The sequence below is a fragment of the Balaenoptera physalus genome (assembly GCF_965194825.1).
Source record: "Balaenoptera physalus genome assembly, chromosome: 6".
Classification (NCBI taxonomy): domain Eukaryota; kingdom Metazoa; phylum Chordata; class Mammalia; order Artiodactyla; family Balaenopteridae; genus Balaenoptera; species Balaenoptera physalus.
This window is the reverse complement of record NC_138885.1, coordinates 132,608,883-132,633,704: the sequence shown is the minus strand read 5'-3', so window position 1 is coordinate 132,633,704 and position 24,822 is coordinate 132,608,883. Positions and strand designations below refer to the sequence as shown.

The following is a 24,822-nucleotide window of genomic DNA, read 5'->3' as shown; positions in this document are numbered from 1 at the left end:
GGGTCGTGTATCTGGCAACAGAACACTCTGATTTGTGATGTCAGCGTGTACACAGGGATCGTTCCGGCCGGTCCCCTCCCTGAGCACCGCTACCTTGCGCTAGCTCAGCCTGGCACTGCCTTTCCTTGGGGGCCAGCAGGCCCGCGGGCAGAGACACACACTGAGTGAACTCTCCTCATGGCATTAGCTTCTCATCTAAAAATGTGAGAGTTACTCCTATTAAAAAAAAAAGAAAAGATCAAGTGATGAAAGAAAGAGGAAAAGTAAGCCATTTATTGTCGACTAGAACTGATCAAAAGAAAAATCACACAATTTGTAAAGTATCTTTCTTCATTGGACCTTCTATTCCTTCCAATGCATTTTGCTGTTAAAAGAAAGAAGAAGGGGAGGATTAGACGCTGTGGCATGCATTTCACACTCTTACTATGGAGGCACAGGGCCCAGGATTCCTGGGAGCTATTCGAAAAGGAATCCAAGAGGGCACCAGAGACTAGAGCAACTATGCAAAGCAGCCAGTTCCTTGAACAAGGAAAAGGGTGAGAGACACCTGCAGGGAGAAGAGGAGGTAATGGAGTCCAAGGAATGGAGATGAAGGCCCAGAAAGGAAGGTCAAGTCCCAAAAAGGGAAGGGTCAGTGGGTCCCCGAGGAAAGGCTGCAACCAGGTCCTGGACTCAGTCTGGTCTAAAGAGGTGCTGGTGGTGGGAGGCTGTGAGGGAGGGAATCAATCAAGCCACTTAAGAAGAGACTGGCTGTAGCTGTGGTCTTTTGAGGGCTGGGGTTGGAGGTAGGACTATTCATTCATTCACTCATTCATCCGTCTATTCATCCATTCAGTAAACATGTGTGCATTGAGTATCCACTGGGGCTTATGAAGATTAATAAGGCATAGCCCCAATCTCCAAAAGAAGAAGATAGAAATCACAGGCAAGTAGAGAAGACAGAGGCAGTCAGAGGACAGAATAGTAAACGCAATTCCAGATTCCCACGTGCAGGAAACCTTGAGGAAAAAGGTTTCTGCAGAAGACGTGTGAGCTAGACTCCAAGCACAAGCTGGGAGGCAGGGTTAGTGGGCCTGGGAGTGAAGGTCAGACTCAGACTGGGGGCCTGGAACAGTCAGACGTGTGAGTCTTCCATGTGAAGCAAAGGCCAAGAGAAACCAGGGACACAGACAGGGACCCTACCATTGCGGGGAGTGCCTGATTTCTCGTGTCCCAAATCACTAGTGAGTTTAGATTCCATCTCCCAGGTGATCGGGACTTTGACCTGTAAGGACTGATGTTAAGATAACTCTGGTGACAGTACAGAGGTGGCTTTTGAGACCATCAGGAAGATGCTGACCACCCCAGGCTAGAGTGATGAGGCCAGAACATGGTGAGGAGGGTCAGAGCCAAGAAACATTTCAGAGGAAGGACGGGCAGGCAGGACACAGTGACAGCTGGATGAGGGTAGGGAGGAGGTCCAAGACAAATCCGTGTCCAATCTGGGGAGCTGGAAGCTGAGTTGGATACAGGAGGAAGAGTAAGTTCCGAAGGGAAGAATTCCATTCTGAGGATGTTGTGGAACATCCGGGTGCTATTTAATCAAGCCTGGAGTTCAGGTTAGATGGACAGTGTGTAAATAGTCCCCAGACAGGTGGGCCTCAAAGCCCTGGGGTGCCTGGGATGACCTGGGAGAGGGAGAACGGCGAGTGGAGGGAGAGCCAAGGCTAGAGCCCTGGTGACCATCACCACCATTCAAGGAGCAGGAGGAAGAAGAGAGATCCACGAAGAACAGAGACGTCTTGACCAAGAGGAGGGCCAAGGAGGCCATGTCTCAGAGGCCAGAGGATTTCAGGGAAGAAGGGAGTTCTCATCAGCATCAAATTCTGCCATGAGGTTCAGCAGGAAAGGGATAGACAGGGACCAGGCAGGAACAAAGGGTGGATACAGAGCAGGGCAGAGCCAGTGCCCTGAGAGAAGGGAGAGGGGGGGTCGTGGAGGCAGCAGGTACAGAGGCCTTTTCCTTAAAGACCAGATGGAAAGGAACAAGAAGGATTACAGAGAAACTAGGGATAAACTAAGGGTAGGGAGCCCATTGTACAGTAGATACTCATCATTCACAGAGATTTGTCTACTTGCTCATGTTTACTTGTAACCTCCAAATCAGTACTCCTGGTGCTTCTGAGTCATTCTAGGATGTTCACAGAGTGACAGAAATTTGCCCACGTTCCCAAGCGAGCTCATTCAAGGCCATCTGCCCCCTGTCTCTGCTCCCATGTCGTAAATAAGTGTTCTCTTGTGGTCTACTTAGTGCCATGTTTTTTGCATGTCTGTACTTTTTCTTGGTGATTTTGCTGTTTAAAATGGCCCCCACGTGTAGTCCTGAAGTGCTCTAGCGTCCTGAGCGCGAGAAGGCTGTGATGTGCCTTGCGGAGAAAATACATCCATGAGATGAACTTCCCTCAGGCACGAGTGACAGTGCCATTGGCTGTGAGTTCAGTATCAATGAATCAACCATATGTATTCAATAAGACGTCTTTCAACAGACACACATATAAAACAAGCATACTGATTACGGGACAAAATGTGACCAAAGGCTGGTAGGAACCTAACCGTGTATTTCCCGCAGGAGCAATGGTTCAGGATTTGCTGATTCAGCTTCTGCAGCAACTTTATAGAACATCACTACAGTGAGTAAGGAGAACGCACTGTGCTTGGTGGGGCAGTTGGTAGGCACGTGCAGTGACGGAGCATCAGAGCAGGGGGTGAGAAAATCCAGCCACACACGGCCGGCTTTCCACCTCCAGGCGCTGGCTGGGCTTGTCTGTCTTATGTGTGGGGGGCAGGGAGGGAGGGTGTCTGGCTCCCCCAGTGGGTGGGCTGTCATGGAAGATCATGACAAGAGGTTGTGACTAATAAGCGTCATTTCTGAATATTGAAATCACTCAACAGGCTCACGGAAGAAACCCAGGTTTTAGGGTCACCCCCCTACGTAGTCGCTGGCGGGTAGGTATGCTGTCAACATTGCCAGTCAATTCAGGTTTTTGCCTTCCAGGTGTGCTTTACTCCGTAGGTGCTTCACCCAACACATGACAGATGTTTCTTAAACAAATGATCCTTGAGGTTTTGCCCTCTTGGACTATTTTCTAAATGTGTAGATATTGACATGAGGTCAAGTAATCCAGGAAGAAAAAGAGGCGCTTTGGGGACAGACAGACATCAGGAGTTAATCCTAATCCAGCACCAGCTCTGAGAGGAGGGGCCTCCAAGGCCTCAGCTTCCTCATCTACAAAACGGAGATACAGTGATAAAACTTCACTTAGATGGTTGCAAGATTTATATAAGGCAACATAGGTGGAAAGTCCAAACACAGACCCAGGCACCCTTAAGAGTTCTGATCTTCATGGGCGCAGGGCCAGGCATGAAGTGGGGATTCGATGAATATTTTTTGGACAAACTGATAAAATCAGGAGACTGATTCTTTTCACCATGCAGTTATTGACAAAAGACCTGTCTAAGAACTGCCTCCTTTGCTGCTCTTGGACATATAGCCTAGGAATTCCACACTAATTGATGATTGCAACAAAAAGGAAAGAGTATCACTCACGCTGCTGTGGTTTGGGTGACGGCACTGTGGTTTGTGGTCTTCAGGCCACTACGTCATGCAAAAGTCAGAACTAGGCCAGCTATAAAGATCAACAAAGTGTGAGACTCTCAAACAGATTTCTTTCGACATGAGAGCTGGGACCTGATTTTCCCCTGTTCCTATTTTAGGGTAGCAAATAAGAAAAAAAAAATCTCAGACCTCTTTGTTTAAATACTCCCTTTCACTACCCACACCTACATATTAAATGATTTTCTAGCAATCTGAAAGAATCCTAGAACAGTGGTTGTTAAATTACAAAAATACTTCCTCAGCTCCTAATTTGTTGCAGAAACTGAGCTAAGCTCTGAGGATTCTGTGATTCTCGATGAGCCAAAGTCTCTGCCTTCCGAAAGCTCCCCACTGGAAACATGTCACCCACGGTTTGAAAAGAGGTGTCCTGAACTTGTTCCCACATTGGTTCCTCCCTTCCCTTCAACCTGAGGGAACCCTTATTATAGTCTAGGCACTATTTTTAGCGTTAGGAACTAGACAACGGATATCGTTATTAATAACTTAGTATAGACATATTATTAATCGTATTTTTCATGTTATTAAACTAAAATAATAAAGATGACAAGGTAACACATCCTAAAAGAGCTCACGGTCTAGCAGGGGCAAAAGCAAATACAATAAGAATCATAAATCTTTGGAGAACTGAGCCCGAGAGTTTAGGGACTACGTCACTCTCACAGCTCCTAAGTAGCAGAGAAAGCTTGGAAAAGGATTCCAGACACAGTGGATTGGCCTCCTCACTGGACCCCCTGTGCTGGCCTTATCTTAGGATTCTAGGAAACTCAGAGCACAGTGTGGAAACCGGCCCTGCTGAGGGTCAGGGGAGGGCAGGGATATAGCTGGGACATCAAGGTCAATGTCCAGGCCAGGGCCGCAATGTTTGGCCTTTAGTCTGTGCTGCCTTTAAGGAGACATTTTTTTAAGTGATCAATTTCTTTACAGCAGTCAGATCATAAATTTATGTTGGGATATATGTATGTGTATATATATACATACATATATACATTTATATATATGTATACATATATATATATATATATATATCCAATATAATCATTAATAAATAACATACAGCCAGTCCATTGAGAATTCTACTTTCTCCAACTGAGGATGTTCTGTGAATCAAAAAGAAATGATTTAAGTTTATAAAAAAAGAATATGCTGAGTCTGCTTCTTTGTGATGAGTACTTTCTTGATTTCAGCCTGAAGCTGGTTTTTATTTTTAGGGTGTGTATAGATTCAAAAGAAAACCTACCATTTGCATCTTTTATCCAACACAGCCTCACTGGTAAATTTCCCTTCGATTTTAGTAAAATGTCAGTTGATCTCTTTCAAATTCCGGTGGGTAAAAATTTATCATACTAGGCTTAGCTGAATTTTTTGATAACAGAAGCTCAAGAATCCAAAGTGAGAGTCTGTCATCCACTCAAAAAATACTTCCAGAATGCTTGCGGGGTGCCCGGCTCTGTGCAGGGCCATGGGAGATGCCAGTGACAGAAATTATCTCCCTCGTCGCCTCGGGGGGGCCTGGTGGAACCAGACGGAGCAGAGAGGGAACAGGTCACTGCAGTGCCCTGTGATGAGGGCTTTAGGGAGGCCCATAAAGGGATGTGTCTCTGACGTGGGGAGACCCCTTGGGGAAGAAACACTGAGCTGAGATGTAAGTGAGGGGGAGGAATTAGCCAGGTAGACGTTCCAGGTAGAGGTCTGAGCAGGAAGAACTGCAGGTATTTCAGTTTTGCAGGAGCTTCAGGGCTGGTGGCCTTGGGAGAGATGAGGCTGGAGAAGTGGGCAGGGGCCGGACCACGAAGGCCTTTGCAGGCCACGCTAGGGAGTTTGGACTTTATCCTGAAGGCATACAGTGTTATGTAAACTGTAAAACCCGTGAAAGCCCAAGCTTCATGATTAACGTGTGTGTGTGTATGTAAAAATGAATGTACACTGAATCCATACCTATAATTACATCCAAAGATTCCTTTTAAATGTGCCTTTCATCATGTTCCTTTAGTACTTGGGAGCCTTTAAAAAGACAGAGCTGCCTTGGCTCCGGTCCCTAGTAGCTGGGGATTTATATATGCAAGAGGCAGTGGTGCTCAGTGTGGGTTTGCAAAACCAGGACTCAGCCTCCAGCACTGGGGCAAATAGGCTGTTCTTCCTCCTGGCTCAGGGTCTGCCTCTGCTTTGTTATATAAATGAAGTGAGCATTAGGGGGTTAAATGGAGAAGGATCAGAGTCTCCTCTGCATTCCCAGATAAACCTGAGGGCAGCATGCAAGGTGGACAGTGTGGAATCAGGACCCGAGGCAAGATCTCAGGCAACAGGTCAGTGGTGACAGTGGTGAAATGATGGGCTAAAGCCAGAGAAAATGTGTGGACCCCTGTGGATGTCGGGAGAAGACGAAGGGTAAAGAAGGGCCAACGATTGTAATAACCTATAATAGGAAAGAATCTTAAAAAGAATATGTATATAAACTGAATCACTTTGCTGTACACCTGAAACTAACACAACCTTGTAAATTAACTATACTTCAATAAAAATTTTAAAGAAGAGCCAATGAGACTAAAATTTTGAGCTGGAGAAAATTCAGTGGATGGTGATGTCTTCTATTAAGACAGGGAGCTGAACAGGAGGCTAGTTGAGCTTCAGGAGCTCAGGGATGCTCACGGCAACTGCATCCAGTGGGCGGTTGATGTAAGAGCCTGGATCTCGGGATAGAGTAAGGTGAGCAATGTGTATTTGGAAGCAACTGTACATCAGTGATCAAGTCAGCCAAGTGGAAGAGATGACAGTAATCTATAGAAGAAGGAAAGGACTGGGCAAAGGAGACCAGACAAATGGTCACCAGGGTTGAAATGACTGATCAAGACAAGGAAGGCAGATTAGATGCTAGAGATCTGAAAGATTACTATCCAGTTTGCAAAACGCAGAAAAGTGAATGGGAGGTGGGGGCAGCAGTCGTAGACCACAATTTTGTCAAGACGCTGAGCAGAGAAGGAAGAAGGGAGGGAAGGCAGCTGCTGAGATGGGGAGACTGGGTCAAAGAAAGGGGGCTGTTCTGTTTGTGGTTTGTTTTTTGTTCTTAGAGTAGAGAAATTTGATCACATCAACCACAGCACATACAAAAGCCATGGGAAAAAGATTGAGAGTGCAAGAATGAAGAGACAGTCGAGGGTCAGTATCTGGGAGGAGAGAAGAAAAGGTGGGAGGCCAGACAGGAGCTGAAGAGCAGACTACAGACGTTGGAGGTATGGGAGCAGCAGCTTTAAGACATCCCCACCCTCCAACCCCCCTGCTGGTAGCTTCTATTTCTAAATACACGTGTTTTTAGCTGTGTCCCCTTACCTCAAGGCTGTCACTCAAAGCCAGTGTTTACTCTTGCTCTGGGCCACAGGTTCAGGTCCCTTCTATTTCCAGGAGGAAAGCCCCTTCTCATGATCTCTGAAGATAGAAAGGGGATATACAGGCTCTGTCATTCACATCAAAACCTAAGCCAACATGGACTCTGTGACTATAAATTAATGAGAAAGACTGTGACCAGCACCCCCAGAGCCCCTCCTGCCAAGAGGCTACCCAAGAACACGATGACCTCATCTTGCTTATCAAGTTCTCCCTCACTCTCGCCTGCACAGTGTGACAGCTGAACCCACTGCCGTAAGCCCTCGAGGGCAGGGACTGTCACATTTATCTTTCAGTCCTCTGAGGGATCTGCCCAGGCCTTGTCACCCACATTTGTTGAATTAAATTGAATTGTCATGTTCAAAGCAGTCTCTGAGATGGCTGCACCTCTGCGTCAATGAAGGTCCCAATGCCCAAAATGTTTTTAGAATTCAGCTCTGGAATTACCTTCCAAGGAATATAAAAAGGATCAGTCGCATTAATTTATATCCATATAATATTTTTTTTGTCCCAAATGACATTTTCTCAGTGTGGTAGCCAGCCTCAGAGATGGCCTGCTGGTATTCACACTCTCGGGTATTCTCCTCCCACATCGGACCAGGGTTGGTCTGCGTGATTAATAAACTATGCAGAAGTGATGCTATATCCCTTTCAAAATTAGGTAATAAAACACTGTGCCTTCTGTCTTGGGTTCTCTGTTGCTTGCTCATTCTCCTCTCTCTCTCTCTCTCTCTCTCTCTCGCATCATGTTCTCTGGCAGAAGCCAGCTGTCATGTTTTGAGGACCTTCAGACAGCCCAGTGGAAAGGACCATATGGTAGGAAACCAAAGCCCTCATTCCAATAGCCCCTGAAGAACTGAGGCCTGCCAACCACCATGTGAGTAACCTTGGAAGTGGATCCCTCAGTCTCAGCCAAGCCTTCAGATGAGATCACAGCCACAGTCAACATCTTCTCTACAACATTTTAGAGACCCTGAGCCAGAAACACCCAGCTAGGCTACAGCCAGGTTCCTGACCGGCAGAAACTGTGAGATAATAAATGTTTGTTGTTTTAAGCTGCTAAGTTTTGTGGTAATTTGACACACAGCAATAGATGACTAATGCACCCAAGTTGGTTATTAATCTGATTAACTGAATTTATTTCCAAAATTAAATCCAAGAGCACATGTTTTCCATCACTACAGAGATTCAAAAGAATGACCCCTAGACTAGGAAGTCAATTCCTAAAAAAATTGTTCAAAAATGTTCTCAGCAGTGGTCACATTGTTAGAATAACTATATTTCTCCCAAAGTGGCACATTGGAGGAGCTCTAAACACAGGCCTTTTTTTAAGCAAGCCTCAGATTGTAAGCTTTAGTACTTCAAATAAATTAGGAAAAAGCCTAAAGAGGAGCTCAATGAAAGAGCTCAATGAAACATTAATATCTGTGTTATTCATTTTAATGGAGAACTCCGATCAGAGGGTAAATTTCACAACTCTTCTGTAAAGCAGCAAGAAAAAAACAGAGGCTTTAGAGTCTGACAGGTCTGTCTCTAAGTCCTGTCTCTGCCCCTCCCTACCTGGATCAAAGTCCTACATTGGCTGTGTAGCCTTGGACAAGTTACAGAAACTCATTAAGCCTCAGTTTGCCCATCTACAAAATGGGAAGGAACATAGTGCTGCCTCTCAAGATGGTTGTGAAGTTGCAGGAGAAAACTGTCAAGCAATTAGTAGAGAGGTAGTATTTTGTGTCTACAGCAAACAACATGAGTTGTTACTCATTTCTTCTGTGTAAGCAGGTAATACACCTGGTTTACAGTGCTGTCATGAAGGTTAAATGAGAAAACTGATCGTAAAAGGGAGAAACTAAATAACTGTTAGTTCTGTCTGCTTGCTGAAAAGTACAGTTGAGGTTGGAGGGCAAAGAGAAGTTTAAAAGAGTTTGGGTTTCTCAGAAAATGCTCCAGATTGGGACAGGAGGCAGGTGAGTGCTGATTTCCTCAGCTAGATTTGATATTTTGATTCCTGACAAATTTCAAGTGAGTTTTGATGCCTCAAAGTTAGCTTTTCAATGATTTGCAAAACTGGTTTATGAAGGACTGTCCTTTTTTTTCATTTTCCCTTAAAATATTTTGCATTTCAGGGGTTTATCTCTTATGACATGGCTTCAGTAAAGTCTGGCTTGATCAGAAAAGGATGTGTTTGGTGTCCTACAGAAGAAAACAGGACCACTTACCAAGTGACCGTTCATAAAATGGCTCACTTCTGGATCTGTCAGGAGTGAGACCTGTAACGCAGTAACAGTCATAAGGCAGGCCCCCTCTGCCCACTTCTGGAATGTTCTATGATTTTATTACTGATGCCACAAATACGCTTTTCCAGCAAGGAAGCAGTGAGAGATCACCAAAGAGTTTTGCTGCCATCAGCTCCAATAGAAAAAATCCTCCTATTTACCTATTTTGCCAATAGGCAGAAATGTTTCCTAAGCCATAGAACACTAACCCAAATGAGAGACCACTTCAAATGAGAGACCACTTAAGAAGGGAAAAAAAGAAAGCCCTCCCTCCCCCAAGCAAGATTCTGAATGGGATGGTCACCTCTGGTCTCATGGCTGGAGGATTACAGAATTCAGCCCCAGCCAGTCAGAGGAGGTTTAGTCCAGATCCTTCCACCTACACATTGTTGCATACCTGGCTCCTAAAACTGGTCATGCACCCAGGAGGGAACAAGCATGTTTAGTTGGGGGACCCTCTTATGGTAAAAACCAACACCTGTCCTGCCTAATTGGCAGAGATGTTGGGAAATGAAATGGAATCATATATGGAAAGGCTCTGCATAAATATAGAGCTGCCTAAATGAAGAATTGTAACATTATTGCCTACTGTTAAGAAAGGAGCAAAAGCAAATGTTTATTTTCTGTGATTTCTGTAATTGTTCAAAGCTTATGTACAGATATTTCTAGTTTTAAATGACTCCCTGATAGAGAGCTTCAATATGAAGTTGATTCACAAAATATATATATATATATATGTATATTAAAAAGAACAGATCTCAACTTACCAAGCAGATAATTGTTTCTTGATGTAGAGGATCCCAAGATATCCCCCCAAACCATCTAAGTAAATGTAGGCATTAGTATATATCAGCACATGAAAGAGAGAAAAAAGAAGGACACTGCAAAATATGCAAATATTATCAGGAGGACTCAGATGTATTATATAATTTATTTTTAATGAAATAAGGCAATATATTATGTTAAATAACTTTATATGGTATTGAACATGTATGTCTAAAAAAGCATGTGGGGAAAAGCAACTTACATGAAGTTTAAATTGTCTAAAAACGTTTCCACTGGAATCAAAATGACTCCCAATTTTTGTGGACGAGAAAGACGGAACCTCGTTATATGGACTTGCAAATCAACTGTGTTTAGGTCAAATTTGTGAGTTTTCTCTCTATGAAGTCCCCATATGTGTTCAATTAAAAAAAAAAAAAAGTGTGCATGAGTAGTCTTCATGAAGCCACTGAAAGCCCATAGTCACAAAGTAAGGTGGCTGCTTGACTCACAACCTTTCTACCAGGTGTCTGGGCCACCTACATGTTACCCTCTCCATCGTGAACAGCCAGTTAGCCTGCTGGCTTTTGTGAGAGTGATTGGTCTAGGAGGTGGCACAGTTTAGTGGGGGAAAGAATAATCTTTTCAATAAATGGTGCTGAGACAACTGGGTATGCACATGCAAAAGACTGAGGCTGGACCCCTTCCTAATCAATATGGACCATGGATCTAAATGTAAGAATCACACAAACAACAAAAGAAAAAAATGGATCAATTGGACTTCATTAAACTTTAAAACTTTTGTTCTTCAAAGGGCACCATAAAGAAAGTAAAAAAAAAACTCACAGATGGGAGAAAATATCAGCAAATTGTGTATCTGATATGGAACTTATATACAAAATATATAAAGAAGTCTTACTACTCAACAAAAAAAGACAAATAACCCAATTTAAAATTTGGCAAAGGAATTTTTTTTTTTTTTCTTTTTTGGCCACTTTGCACAGCTTGCAAGATCTTAGTTCCCCAACCAGGGATCAAACCCGCTCCCTCAGTGGCAGTGAAATTGCGGAGTCCCAACCACTGGACCGCCAGGGAATTCTGACAAAGGATTTGAGTAGATGTTTTTCCAAAGAATATATACAAATAGTCAATCATTGCTCATTAGGAAAATGCAAATTAAAATAATAATGATGTACCACTTCACACCCACTAGAATGGCTAAACTTAAAAAGACAGACAATAATAAGTGTTGATAAGGATGTGTAGAAACTGGAACCCTCATACATTGCTGGTGGGAATGTAACACGGTACAGCTATTATGGAAAACAGCTTGGCAGTTTCTCAAAAAGTTACACATAGAGTTACTTTACGCCCCAGAAATTCAACTCATAGGTAAATACCCAAGATAAATAAAAATATATGCCCACACAAAAACTTGCACATGAATGCTCACAGCAGCATTATTTACAATAGTCAAAAAGTAGAAACAGGGACTTCCCTGGTGGCGCAGTGGTTAAGACTCCACGCTCCCAATGCAGGGGGCCTGGGTTCCGTCCCTGCTCAGGGAACTAGATGCTGCATGCCGCAACTAAGAGTTCTCAAGTCGCAACTAAGGAGCCCGCCAGCTGCAACCAAGACTCAGTGCAACCAAATAAATAAATAAATTTTTTTTAAAAAAAGATATGTATAAAAAAAAAGTAGAAACAACCCCAATTTTGATGAACTAATGAATGGATAAATTAAATGTGGTTTATCCATACAATGGATTATTATTCGACAATGAAAGAAGTACTGATACATGCTATAACATGTATGACCCTCCAAACATGCTAACTAATATAAACCAGTCACAAAAGAACACATACTGTATGTTTCCATTTATATGAAATGGCTGGAAAAGGTAAATCTATAGACAAAGAAAGTAGATTAGTGGTTACTAAGGGCTGGAGAGAATGAGGAACAGGGTAAGGCGTCTTGGGATTTCTTTTCTGGATGACGAAATGTTCATGATTTAGATAGTGATGAGAGTTGTACAACCTTATGAATATACTAAAAACCACTGAACTGTACACATTAAAGGGGTGAATTGTATGGTCTGTGAATTATTGGGTTGGCTAAAAAGTTCATTCGGCTTTTTCTGTAACATCGTATGGAAAAACCCGAACGAAATTTTTGGCCAACCCAATATATTTCAATAACAGTGTTATTAAAAAATAAAAAGAAAATGAGACACATGACCTAAGACAGGACAACGGGAATAATACCAAGAGGTACCTCCAGCTGGAGCTAGAGAGAAATGCTCTGTTTCCTTCTAAGTTTAGAGGATATGAATCTGGAGTTGCTTGTAGTCTTGCCTCCTGCTACAAGGAGAAAACTCATCTGCAGTAAGGGGAGGAGGGGCGGAGAAGGAAAAAAATGAATGTGTCACAGATAGTGTTGACAGTCACTAGATTGAGTTGTCCAAGAGGACAACTCCTCCCTCTCCTTCCTGGGAACGTGAGCCAAGGAATTATCTCATTTTGGCTTAGGCCACTTCTAGTTGAATTTCTATCATTTGAAATGGAAGAGAGTAAATAAATGAAATGCCTGTAACTCTCCTCCCCTGAGCTCAGAATTCCTGTTCACTCTTCCTCAGTTTCTCCTTTTGCACTGTTTTGGGTCTCATGGCTGAAACTCTAGCCAAACCTCATCTCATCCACTTGAAATCAGAAGGATTTGTCCAAAATCAAGTCCATTCATCATCCTACAGATGTTAGCATTTCATCGTGTGGTTGACTGAAGTGCCGTATAGAAATCGTTTATTCTCTACATACTTCTTTTTCAAAATTAAAAAAGTAAAAATAAAAACTGCCCATAATTTAAATATTTATTTGGTTAAGAGAGGAGAATATTAGCAATTTTAGAAATTTATTTGTTCAAATCATTTTACAAAGCATTTATACTTATTAAAATTATGTAGTGGAAAACCCGAATGTTTTTATATTAGAGACGCTTTCTCTCATTGTATGCTTACCAGATATTTTCCATTTGAGCTAAGTCCTATTTCGTAATAATTAGGATGTTTGGTCCTATTCTCCATGGCTTCCATCTTTCTTCACATTAGATTCCTTTCTCTGGAAATTCTTTTACTATCTACATATGTTTTTCAAGTGGCCTTTATGTTCATTACTCTGGGATATTTTTTTTCAGTTTTCTTTCTTTTATTCCCTACTTCCAACAATGATTTATTTGTTCTATGTCTAAATCCATTCCAGTCAATTGTCTTTCATGTTTGTAGCATCATCATTTATTTCACTGAAAATGGTTAACAGCTGTCGTCTAATTTTTCTTCTGTTTCATGTAAGAAATCTATTTTAGAGTTGCCAGGAATTACTTTAAATCTCCATCTGCTTTCTTCTCTTTCTTTCGAATTGCAGAATCCTTTAATTTAAGGAATTTTTTCTTGCCTCATAATCCTTTATGATCTCCTAATCTTTGAGGCAAAGCAACCTGGGAGTTTATTTTAAAATCTTGTTTGTTTCCGGGACTAACTTAGCTTAGTATCAGAGTCTTCTTACAAAACTTGCGACTGGAAGAAAAGTGAGTAGTCTTCAGTCTGCAGTTAGAAAGTTGCAATAGGTTTGTGGGTTGTGCAAACAATCAGAATCAACTTTCCAAATCAGAGATGGAAGAGGGGTTAAATTAGGGGGCCACTTATTAACTTCTAATGTGCTCAAGGTCATAGAAGAACAGGCATCCATTTCTCTCGACATTCACCACTAACTCCTAGCTCTACTTGGCACACTCTCTGCCCTGCCAGCCTCCCAGTGCTCCCATCCATTCTTACCTAGTTCCAGTCTGTTCTTCATCTATTCTGTCACTTCCCTACTTATAACCCTTGAATAGCCCCAAGCCAAGGACCCTTGACATGACCCATGAGGTCCACCTTGACCAGGCTGGTGTCCTCTCCAGCCCCACCCTTATGCCTCTCTTCTCATATTTTTCTCCCAGTCATGATGGATTTCTGTCCATTTCTACCCATCAGCTTAGCTTCTCTCACACATCAGGGAACTCCGTCATGCTCTCCCTTGTGCTGGGAATCTCCTCCTCCTTCCCCTCCACACCCTGTGCCCTTTGTCCTGAGGTCACCCACCCTCCAGCCCCCCGGGGAAAGCTCGCTCTGACCCCACACGCTATTGCATCCTCTTGCTACATGCTCCCGAAAGCTTGCCTGGTAGTCAGGGTAACCCCTGCATAATGGACACCCCCAGACTCATCCACAAACCCCACGAGAGCCAGAGCAGTGCTTCTCTTGCTCTCCACTGTCTCCTAGCTTCCCCCATATAAACCACAAAATCAATACGCACAAAACGCTTGTGACATGATGCTTGGTCCCTGTCACTTCTGGGTTAGTTTGGCCAGGCGTGCGCCACTGTTTCAGCTGTGAAGCACGCCTCACTTCCTGGATACTTCACTGGAGTCGAGGCCCTGGATACCTGAACTAGCACCAAGGAGATAGGATCCGGAAATCTCCTGGGGATTGACCCTCAAACGTTGCCGGTGAGAACGAGATTGATCAATAACCTTATGCTCAACTGAACATTTTTGCAGAATTCTCCTTCCAACAGTGAAAACACCCCTGCAACAGGAGTTTCTCACTCCTTACTAATTCTAAAATGGACTTCCATATAAAATATGTAAGACCTGGGTATGTCCATAATAGAGGAACATTACTTTTTTGTGTGATTCTTGAAGTTGAAATTGTATACTCTTTTCATGTAATTTTCACTGCAGATTTAAATCTTGAAAAAATTAATAAAAATATAAATAGAGAAAGATGTCATTGGACAGATTTGGCTGTATAATGGTAGAAACATTTTTTAAGTAGCAGTCAAAGATATTATCCATTATGAATAAACAAATAACGTAATAGTTATGTTTTTATCCCAAATTAGAGTCTAGAAACTTCCTCCTCATATCATATTCTTGACAATTTCTTCCTCATTTTTCTTGTATTCATTCAAGTATTGACTGAGCATCTACCCTGTATCAAACATTGTCCTAGATGACAAAACAAACATTCCCTGCCCTCATTTGATGTACATTCCAGTAAGGAAAGCAGTCAATACACAGACAAATAAGTAATATAATTCCAAGTCAGAAATGTATATATTACTGATTTCACAGTATTATTGCAGATGAATATCAGTGTAATTGAAGGAAAAAAGATGTGTCCTGCCATTTACCAAGCATCTATTACGTGTCAGATTCTGGACCAGATCTTTCACATCCACCGACTTACTTGGTTTTCTCAACATCCTATCAGGTGGTCTTTATTACTGGCATTTAACAGATGAAGAAGCTTCAGATCATGGAGATTAAATATCCTGACCTAGCTTGCAGAGCTGGTAAATGAACGCTGATGTATCAAAAATGCCCCTCTTCATTCCACTAAACCACAGAGGCAGTGAGATGCATACTTAGATCTAAAACTTTGAAGATTTGCTCATTGTTATTTTAAGCTCACATCCTAGATCTTAGGAAAAGAGAGAGACTTGGAAGCAGTAAGGGATATTGAACATGAGATTGCAGGTGTAAAAGGGAGATGCCAGCTGAGTAAGCAGAGCTATACCTGAGTGACGCTCCAGCTACTCTATCACACCAGCCTGCCTGTCACAGACCCAGGCAGACCCTAAGAGGTAGGTACTGTCCCAAAGGATGCCGAGCCCCTGCACTTACCTCTTCACTGCTGTTAGACTCGGAGCTGGAGGACCAGTGGCAGCGAACCCACACGTCCTGCACCTGCTCAGCAGACACCCGCACGGTGCTTCTGCAAACAGCCGCTGGCTGGAAAAGGGGAACCAGTGAGTTCTATGCCCGGCAGCTGGTAAAAATGGTTAGGACCTATCTAAGAAAGCAGGCAACACCATAGGGCTTGACACAATAATGCAGACAGAAAGGAAAAATTCACAGAGACATTTCATTTTTCCAAAATGAAAATTTCTCAAGACCTAAGCAGAAACAAATGATGATTTAAATATCTCTTAGGCTTTTGCTACATTACAAGTCCTGAGGGAAAGCTAACGTTCCCTTCATGAGCACTGAGTGGGCTCCCTCGAATGGTTTCCCTTTTGAACAACAAGAAATGGAAAGGTCTCCCAAGGACTCTGTTCTGCTCTCCCTCGGCCTCAGATTTCATTAGAAACAAATGCTAGTGACACTTGGGTTTGGGACCTTTGTGAAACAGAGCCACAGCGAAAAGTCTCACGAAACAACAAAACAACGGGTCCTCTTTTCAGGATTGACATCCCTGTGTAACGACCCAGACATCACAATGAGAAAGTAACAAAACCCTGAGACCTCGTACATCTGAACGAGAATGCCTCGGAGACTGAATTTGGGGTGACTCCCGTCCCTGGGGTTAACCAAGCATGGGGCCATGTGCTGGTCACTGGGGAAATGAAACTGACCACGCTGTGGTCCTGACCCCCATGGAGCCCAAGCTGGTGGAGGAGACAGATTTTATACAACAGTCAACTATAAAACAGTGCACCTCACACCAGGAACACAGCTGGCATTTTGAATTCATTTAAAATAGAATTTGAAATGTCTCTGGGATTTTTCTTGGCTATTGGCCTCTTTGTATTCACTTTGCCTGGAACCATCATTATCCTTATTTTTAAACAGCAGAAGACTGAGGCAGCAGGGGTTAAATAATTTGCCAGGATTACTCAGGACTGTGGACTCCAGAGCTCGAGTCCTCGACTACTGAGTCACGCTGCCCCTGCCTAGGGGACAGCATGGGACAGTTAGTGGTGCCTCCAAGGGTGTCCAGAAGCCAGGCAGTGGCCAAGCCCTCGGTGTGGCTTTGAATCAGGTCCCAGTGATGTAGGAAGACAGGTGCTCCCTCGCGTTGTTTTCTGGGCTGGTGGCCTTTCCCCTGACTCTTACCGCGTAGTAGCCCCTCTGGAAGTCACAGGTGGCGGGGTCTTCCCTAGAACCCCTCCTGCACGTCGTCTCTCGGATGCCGAACTCTATGTCCATGGTCAAGCTGTCCTCATCCAACATGTTGACCTTCGTGAAAACAAAGCGTCAGTTTGCCACAGATGTGTTTCTGAAGGTCACACGCTAGAAATGTGTCTCCCTGCACAAGGAGAAAAAGTGACAGAATACCCCACCACTAAAGCTTTCAATTGCAATCACCCAGTTCCACACCCTCATTCTGAAGACCAGGGGAAGAAGTGCTTTACCAACGGCTCACAAGACTTTACTGAGACAATAGGACCAGAACTTGGGTGTCCTGACTCCACGCTAAGCACTGCTGCTGACGACTTACATTTACGATGAAGCCTCAGGATTTACAGATTCCGTATTTGCAAATCTGCCTACTTGCTAAAATGTACGTCTACCCCAATCAGTACTGGGTGCCGTCACAGCCATTCATGAAGACACGCTGGGCGGCAAAGAACTTGAGTCGCCAGATGCACATGGTCCCGACCGGGATCAGATAAGGCGACGCTCAGCCTCTGTCTCAGCAACCGGACCGTACACAAGTCAATTTCATGGTCTATTTTGTGTCACGGTTTTCTCATTTTTGTGCTTTTCCTTGGTGATTTTGCTGTTTAAATTGGCCCCCAAGCCTAGTGCTGACAAGCTGTCTAGTTTCCTAAGCACAGGAAGGCTATGATGTGCCTGACGGAGAAAATACACGTGTTAGCTGAGCTTTGTTCAGGCCTGAGGGATAGCGCTGGTGCAGTGAGCTCAATGGTAACGAGTCACCATGTATATTAAATAAGTCTTTAAATAGAAACATACATAAAACAAGGGCACATATTGATCAGTTAACCGAAATACTGTGACCAGAGGCTCTCAGAAACCTAACCCTGAATTTCCCCAGGATAAACAGCTCGGGATTCACTAACCCAGTGTTCGCAGAATCTTTACGGAATATAACTGCCGCAAATAACAAGAATCAACTTATTTTAAGTGTCAATGTATTTCTGAGATTCAGATTTAATATCTAATATGTAAAAATGATCAAGAAACAGGGTCATAAATAATGGCAAGGCTGAGTTTTTAGTCCTACTTGTTTTTAGAAAACTCAGCTTGTATCAGCACTCCTCATCCTGTGTCAGAAAGAGACACAAAGACCCGCCCCCATCCCGAGCTTGGATCTGGCCACTTATTTCCAAAGCAAAATCAAAGTATTTTAAGTGTCATTTTCCTAAAAGAATGCTCCATACTATCTTAATAATGCCTGAAATAAGTAACTAGCAAGTACATCTCTGCTGTACAGTGTTAACCAGCCCCGCTTCCCGGTTGATCAGTTCGGATCTATGAACAAGATTACACAGTTTTCCACTCCTTTCCACCAAGGGTGGGATACTGGGGGTACCTTCCAAACTTCCTGATGGGTGTGCTGTTCTGATGACACGGACGTCTCCTGACTTAACTAAATGCCCACTGTGTGTCCTGCACCCGAAGCACAGCAGGGAAGACCCCACAGAGCTTAGATTCTACCTGGGGCAGGGTGGTGAGGCACCACACAGCAAACACACTAAGGAAAACTGAACAAGGACCTTCCAGATGGTTATGGGGTTAGGAGCAAAAAAGCAACGTGGCAGTGGGGATGGAGAGCAGATAGTTTAGACGAGGCGCCTGAGAAATCCTCCCAAGGGAGGCGTATTTCAGCTGGGACTTCAAGGATGGGAAGGAGCCCATCGTGTGAGGAAAAAGCAGAGCCAATGTCCTGGGGCAGAACAAGCCCAGCGGTGGTGGTGAAGCAAAATGAACGAGAGGAAAACCAAACACCCTGAAGTTGGAAAGGAGTGTGCCAGATAGTTAATGGTCTCGTAGCCCATGGGAACGAATTTTGATTTCATTCTCATTGCAATGAGAAGTTCTCAGAGGCCTCTAAGAGGTAAGATCTGAGTCACCATGGCTGCTACAAGGAGAGCACACGGGGACAGGTGCAAGATGGCAGCAGGGAGGTGGGCTCCACTGCCCGACCCCACCCCAGGCTCCCAAAACTCCTTCCCTTTGAGTTCTTGAGCCCATCCTTTGGCAAATTTGAGTCAACCCACACATTCACCTACTGCCCAGTGGGGAGAGAGGTGGTGACAGCACTGTGACAGCACAGACCTCTTTCAGGTAGGGAGTAACGGGACAGTTTGCTTTGGAAATAAGTGGCCAGCTCCAAGCTCGGGAGGGGGCGTCTTTGTGTCTCTTTCTGACGCAGGATGAGGAGTGCTGATACAAGCCGAGTTTTCTAGAAACAAGTAGGACTAAAAACTCAGCCTTGCCATTGTTTACGACCCTGTTTACTGATCATTTTTACATATTAGATATTAAATCTGAATCTCTTAAAAAAAATTAAAACCTCTTCAGCTGGAGCTCATCAAGCCGGCTCTCCCCGCCCAGATCATGCTTCCACAATTTCGTAAAGCAACCTGATGAAAGCAAACTGGCAGGACAAAAGCTTAGTTTAAAAGATGAAAATGCAGGGGGTTTGAGTACTGATAATTTTAACTGTGAGATGATTTTGCAAACTTTTTGCATCTCTAAGCACTTTTAAGCATCCTTTCCAGAATATGGAGAAAAGTCAAATAGCTCTGCTTTTTCATTTGAATTCACTTTCAGCCAGTGAATTTATGCTCTGTGTTCTTTGAAAAAGGTAGGACAACCCAAATACTCAACCATAATGAATCAACTGGTGAAAATCCCAAACCCAGCGTTACGGCTGAAATAAATCATGGTCCTTTACAATCGGTGTTACAGTGTGGTCCTGTTTTTTTAAAAAAATATATTTTATACCCACATATGAAGAGAAAAAATCCAAAAAGACATCCTGCCACATGTTCGTAGTGGGTGTCTCAGAGGGCTGGATAATGAATGTTACTTTTGGTTTTCTCTTTCTTGCTGTATCCTGTGACTCTTTATAATGAGTATATTTTGATTTTTTTATTTCAAAAAGAAATAAAAATATACAAGCCATAAAAAACCCATAACAATTCCTTTTGGAGAGTACAATGTTTAATGTTATGTGTGAATTTAGCTGGGCCACAGTGTCCAGATCTGTGGTCAAACATTGATCTGGATGCTTCTGTGAAGATGTGTTTGGATGAGGTTAAAGTGGTGTACTTTGAGGAAAGCAGATTACCCTCCTTCGTGTGGGTGGGCCTCATCCAATCAGTTGAAGGTCAGACTAGAACAAAGACTGACCTTTTTCTCAGCAGGAAGCAATTCTGCCAACAGACAGCCTTCAGGCTTGAACTGCAACGTCAGTTTTTCCCTGGGTCTCCAGCCTGCCGGCCCACCCTGCAGATTTTGGCTTTACCAAGCCTCCACAGTAGTGTGGGCCAATTCTTTAAAATCAATCTCTCCCTGTCTCTGTCTGTCTCTGTCTCTGTCCCTCTCTCTTCTCTGCTTCTCTGGAGAAGCCTGACTAACACAGTGATCATTTAGGTTTTTCAAACTAAGCCCTTATGATTGGACAAAAAGTAAAGCTCAGGTATAGCTGCCTAGCATAACGTAGAAAGCCAAAAAGCAAAACGTGCAAAGAAGAGGAAAGGTAAAAATGGACAGAAATGGGCATAGACACATAAAGGATCCCAAAGCTTCCGTGGCTTTGCCTCAAATGTCCCAGAATCCATCTACTCCTCACCCTCCCCACACTAAGAGGCTCAGTTGCCATTGGTCACCATCTGCTTCCCACGGTTGCTGTCTGGGCTTCCTCCTGGCATCCACTCCACACAACAGCTGCAGAGATCTTAGAAGGTCTTCTTGCACTTTATTTAAAACCTCCCCTCAACTACCCCCTGCAGGAGATCCTCCCACGGCTGGAGGTTCTCGTCACTGAGTGAGTCTTAGCTCAAATATGGCGCCTCTGTGGAGACTTCTGTCCCATCTGACAGCTACCCCAGCCCAGACCCAGGCCCATCCATCATCCTGTTTTATTCTCTCCACAGGACTCTCCACTCTCTGAGACTACTTTCACTTTTTTATATAATTTGCACCCCATTCTCCCTTCATCCCCTCCCCTCCTCTCCCTCCCCTCTCTCCATGGGAGCACAGCCTGCTCCGGCCTCTCTGTTCCTCGTCCCCAGCACAGGGCCTGTGTCTACCTTTCCTTTCTCTGCTTGTGTACATTGAGAGAACAGTCTGTGTGTGCCTAGTGTCAATGTTGGAACAAGGAAATCATCATGGCTGAAGTCACATTTCCCCATGCTTTCCCATCCTTTTTAAACTTGGAGCCCAAGAGTTAAGTTACTTACAATCGATTGCAAGAGTATTTGATCCAAGTCCCTGGTAAAACCCAGTGGTCCTTAACCCTGACTACACTTTAGAATGACCAGGAAACATGTAAGAATATGAGCCCCACCCTCAGGGGTTGGGATTTAATTAGTCACCATCCTGCCTGGACATCAGGAGTATTTCAATCTCCCAGATGATACTGATGTGCAGCGGGGTCGAGAACCACTGGGCTTATGAAGCAAACTCAGGGATAAAGTAGCGGGGCCGGACCCCTCTCCCTAAGCCCACTGAACTCTCCCCCAAACCTCCTGCACATACACAAACATGACCAAACCACTTATTTCCTTTGGACATACTCCTAGAAATGAAACTATGGGATCAAATGTTATAAATATTTGCTATTTTTAATGTTTAACGTGTTTATAAACATGCTTAACAAATTGCATGCTTGCAAAGATAATTTTACCAAATTACATTTTCTCTAGCAGTGTTTGAGATTTCCCTTTCACCTATTCCCTGGTTATTTTCATTCTGATTTTGTCGGCTGTCGAAGAAGTGACATATTTTTCCCAGTGTTTCGAGCTCATTTGTATTACTATTTTGTGAATTGTTTTGTACCCTCAGGGCCAGTGATCTGATCTGTTCCCTCATCTCTTTCCTGAGGACTTTGCTTAGCTCTGAGTGGAGTTAATGGTTACTGATATGAAGGGAATTGGCATATTTGGGGCCATCTTTAGGGCATTTAGAGAAGGCATGACTAACGCATACAATAAAGCAAAATGTGAACCACTTCTAAGAAGAAAGATGTATCACCAGGACAGATCAAGGTAAGAGAGTTTTCCCTCCATTGGGAAAAGAAAGGAAGTTTTCATGGAAGGGACATGGTGAATGTAACTTGGCCAATGAATTTGAATAATGAGAAAAGGCTGGAAAGAAACAAGAATAGGCAGAATTCCAGATAGAAGAGCAGCGTACAGGATGTGGAGGGGCACCTCCTTTCTGTGTTCTCACTAAGGATCACATGCCCACATACATAGGTGTGTTTCTTTGCAGGTGCCTGTGTGTCTGGGCTCAGGTGTCTGATATCAAGATGGCCCAGGCACTGGAATGGTCTCTGGATGACTACACCTCATGCTAGCTCGTCTCCACTGGCCAGATTTCCATGGTGTCAGTAACGGGTTCTCTCGGGACCTGTCCTCATGCTCTTATTCACTTAATTAACTACAAACTTTCTTCTGTAGCAAGCACTAGCTAAATTCCAAGTAAATCTAAACTCATTTGCAAGCTTGGCAAGAGGACACCGATTGCCCCACACCACGCGTGGATTTCATTAAATGCAAAAGATGGAAGCCCAAACAGCCAGTGTACGAGGGAGGGGTTCTTTATTCTGTCCAGTCCTCCTCCAGAAGGAACTCACCCTCCGACCTGGCAGCTGACCACACGTATCTCGCCGTGCTCCCGTACCACGACAGCCAGGCCAAGTGACCCCAGTCTGGCCACAGCAGCCTGGTTCTGGGCTAGCTAAAGTATCATCTTCGAGACCAATGACCCAATTAGAATAGACAACTGGGACAATTCAATTAATTTCCTGGGAATCTGGAAATAAGAAACTGAGCTAGTTTATGAAGGAGATGGGTCAAGATGAATGTACTGTATTTGGAGACTGGAGCTATGGAGCCATGAGCTGTGTGCCCTTCACAGGAGGAGAGGGGACAAACCAGGTGTGTGCTAAGGTGGTGCCTGGCAGGGATGGGAGAGGTGAGCGTGAAGGTGGAGAGGAAGCAATGGACTTCTGGCCTCTGCGAGGAAGCAGCCGCTACCTGGAGCCCTGGCCACATCTCCACAGTTCGCAGTTCCCAGGCGGCCTGTCTGCAACGAGTTCTCATTTGTAGGACCAGGAACTTTGCAGAAGCTCCTCACCGCCCATCTTAACCTAAACTCTCTGGCAGGTATCTCTGCTCCCCCCCCCCCCTTGCACGGGCCGATGAGCAGGCAGTGAAATCACCCGGGGCCCAGCCGGGAGGGAAGCGACCTGCAGTCTAGTTTCTCATTTCCTTGGAAGGATAATTCTGTGTTTCTTTCTTTGCCAATCACGGCCTTAGTCATTGGAAGCCCATGAAAATTCATCTTTTCCCCATTTCCCCAAGCTAACAGGAAACAGACTATTACCAAATTGACAAAGCAAAGTGGATTTCTTTGGCTCCAAAGCCAGAATTCATTTCCTATAAGTATTAGGAGCAGAACTGCTGAACTTGAAAAAGTCTCATTTCTAATAAACAAGCAGTTTTTAATAAAACATCTCAAAAGGAACCATGGGGGCTTTGGGTCCAGAAGCAGGATGTGCAGAGGGTAACATCTGGAAATAGGAAATGAGGCCAGAGGGAAGAAAAATGCGAGAAGAATCAGGCATCCGAAGTAGCTTTGAGAGCTTTACGACAATAATTATAATTAAATCCTTTCTCTATCAAAAAAAAAAAAAAAGAGTGCGAAAGAGATGAGTAGCTATTATCTTTTTACACTGGAAAATTTTTAACATGTAACCCAAAAAAGGACAAAAGAAAAAACCAGAAAGCAGTATAAAGAGGACTAGAGAAGACATACCGGGCACTTACTCTTCTAATTGAGCTTCTGAACGCCCGAAACAGGTAGGGGCTCAGCGACTGGGAATTCACTTTTGCCACGGAGGCGCTGACAGCTTCCCTCAAGGAAGACGGGTCATAGTCATACACGGGAAAACCTGGACTCACAAACACATGGGGACACAGTGAGACAGGATGCATGGATGAGGACAGCTTCACATCATCAAGGGAAGGTGGCCTGTCCCCGAGCTCCTTACCTGCACAGTAGTGGAACCAGTAGTTCGTTCCAAGGACAAACATAATCAACACCTTCATCACCATCTTCTCCATTCTGGGAAGGATAATTTCAGTTCCGATCCTGGGAGATTGTGTCTATGTGTTTGGGGGTGACCAGTCGTCCTGAAAGCAGCTCTTTATCAAGTGTGACCTGGCTTGCTCTCTCCGACTGAAGCGGACTGCGGCTTCAACAGAGACAATTGATCCTGCAGTCAATATTTACTGCTGCCTTTTCCTAGGGAAAGGGGACAGTTTGAGGCCACTTTTGAAGTTTGGACCTCAACATGGGACTTTAGTCTGCATCAAAAGCCATCAGGAGGCGGGGACTCCACATGCGCTGTTTGTTCTTCTCTATTTTAATTTCATCCACATGGACTGCCTATTTCCCTTTATTTTCATTTCATTTTTGGAGGGAAGGGATGCAACCTTACTTTCAACAAAACAGTTAATTTTACATTATTGTCTATTTAATTCCCTCTCATATTCCTAAAGATCCTGCAGTTGACTGTTCATAAAAATCGTGTGGTTATTTCATGATCAGACTGGAAATTATGACTGGAAAGGAGAGAATTTAATCTGCAGGACTTAAATATGCCAAACAAGTTCACGTGCAATAAAAAACAGTGACATGCCTCCATGTCCACCAACCCTCTCTGCTAATGGGCGT

The 24,822-nt window shown here is 43.9% G+C and overlaps 1 protein-coding gene across 3 annotated transcripts; it reads right to left on the bottom strand.

The window, feature by feature from the left end:
* Positions 1–251: 251 nt before the first annotated feature.
* Positions 252–24,414, bottom strand: SPP2 (secreted phosphoprotein 2). 3 transcript variants are annotated; one of them, XM_082466304.1, is made up of 8 exons: positions 24,137–24,408; positions 23,913–24,037; positions 16,999–17,121; positions 15,787–15,894; positions 10,074–10,128; positions 9,250–9,300; positions 6,980–7,075; positions 252–364 (listed from the first exon to the last, which is right to left on the bottom strand). In XM_082466304.1, exons 1-7 carry the CDS (start codon positions 24,207–24,209, stop codon positions 6,990–6,992), a joined length of 621 nt encoding a protein of 206 aa, XP_082322430.1. In that variant the 5' UTR covers positions 24,210–24,408; the 3' UTR covers positions 252–364; positions 6,980–6,989. The 3 variants fall into 3 exon arrangements, with proteins under 3 accessions (XP_082322430.1, XP_082322431.1, XP_082322432.1); XM_082466305.1 differs by lacking the exon at positions 9,250–9,300 and having other exon boundaries at positions 24,137–24,414; XM_082466306.1 differs by lacking the exon at positions 15,787–15,894.
* Positions 24,415–24,822: the final 408 nt, after the last annotated feature.

Coding starts and splice junctions, on each gene's coding strand:
- SPP2 (XM_082466304.1), bottom strand. CDS start 24,209: ATGGAGAAGATGGTGATGAAGGTGTTGATTATGTTTGTCCTTGGAACG. Junction 15,895..16,998: donor TCCAGAGGGGCTACTACGCG/GTAAGAGTCAGG, acceptor CCCCTTTTCCAG/CCAGCGGCTGTTTGCAGAAG. Junction 10,129..15,786: donor AGTCTAACAGCAGTGAAGAG/GTAAGTGCAGGG, acceptor ACATTTACTTAG/ATGGTTTGGGGGGATATCTT.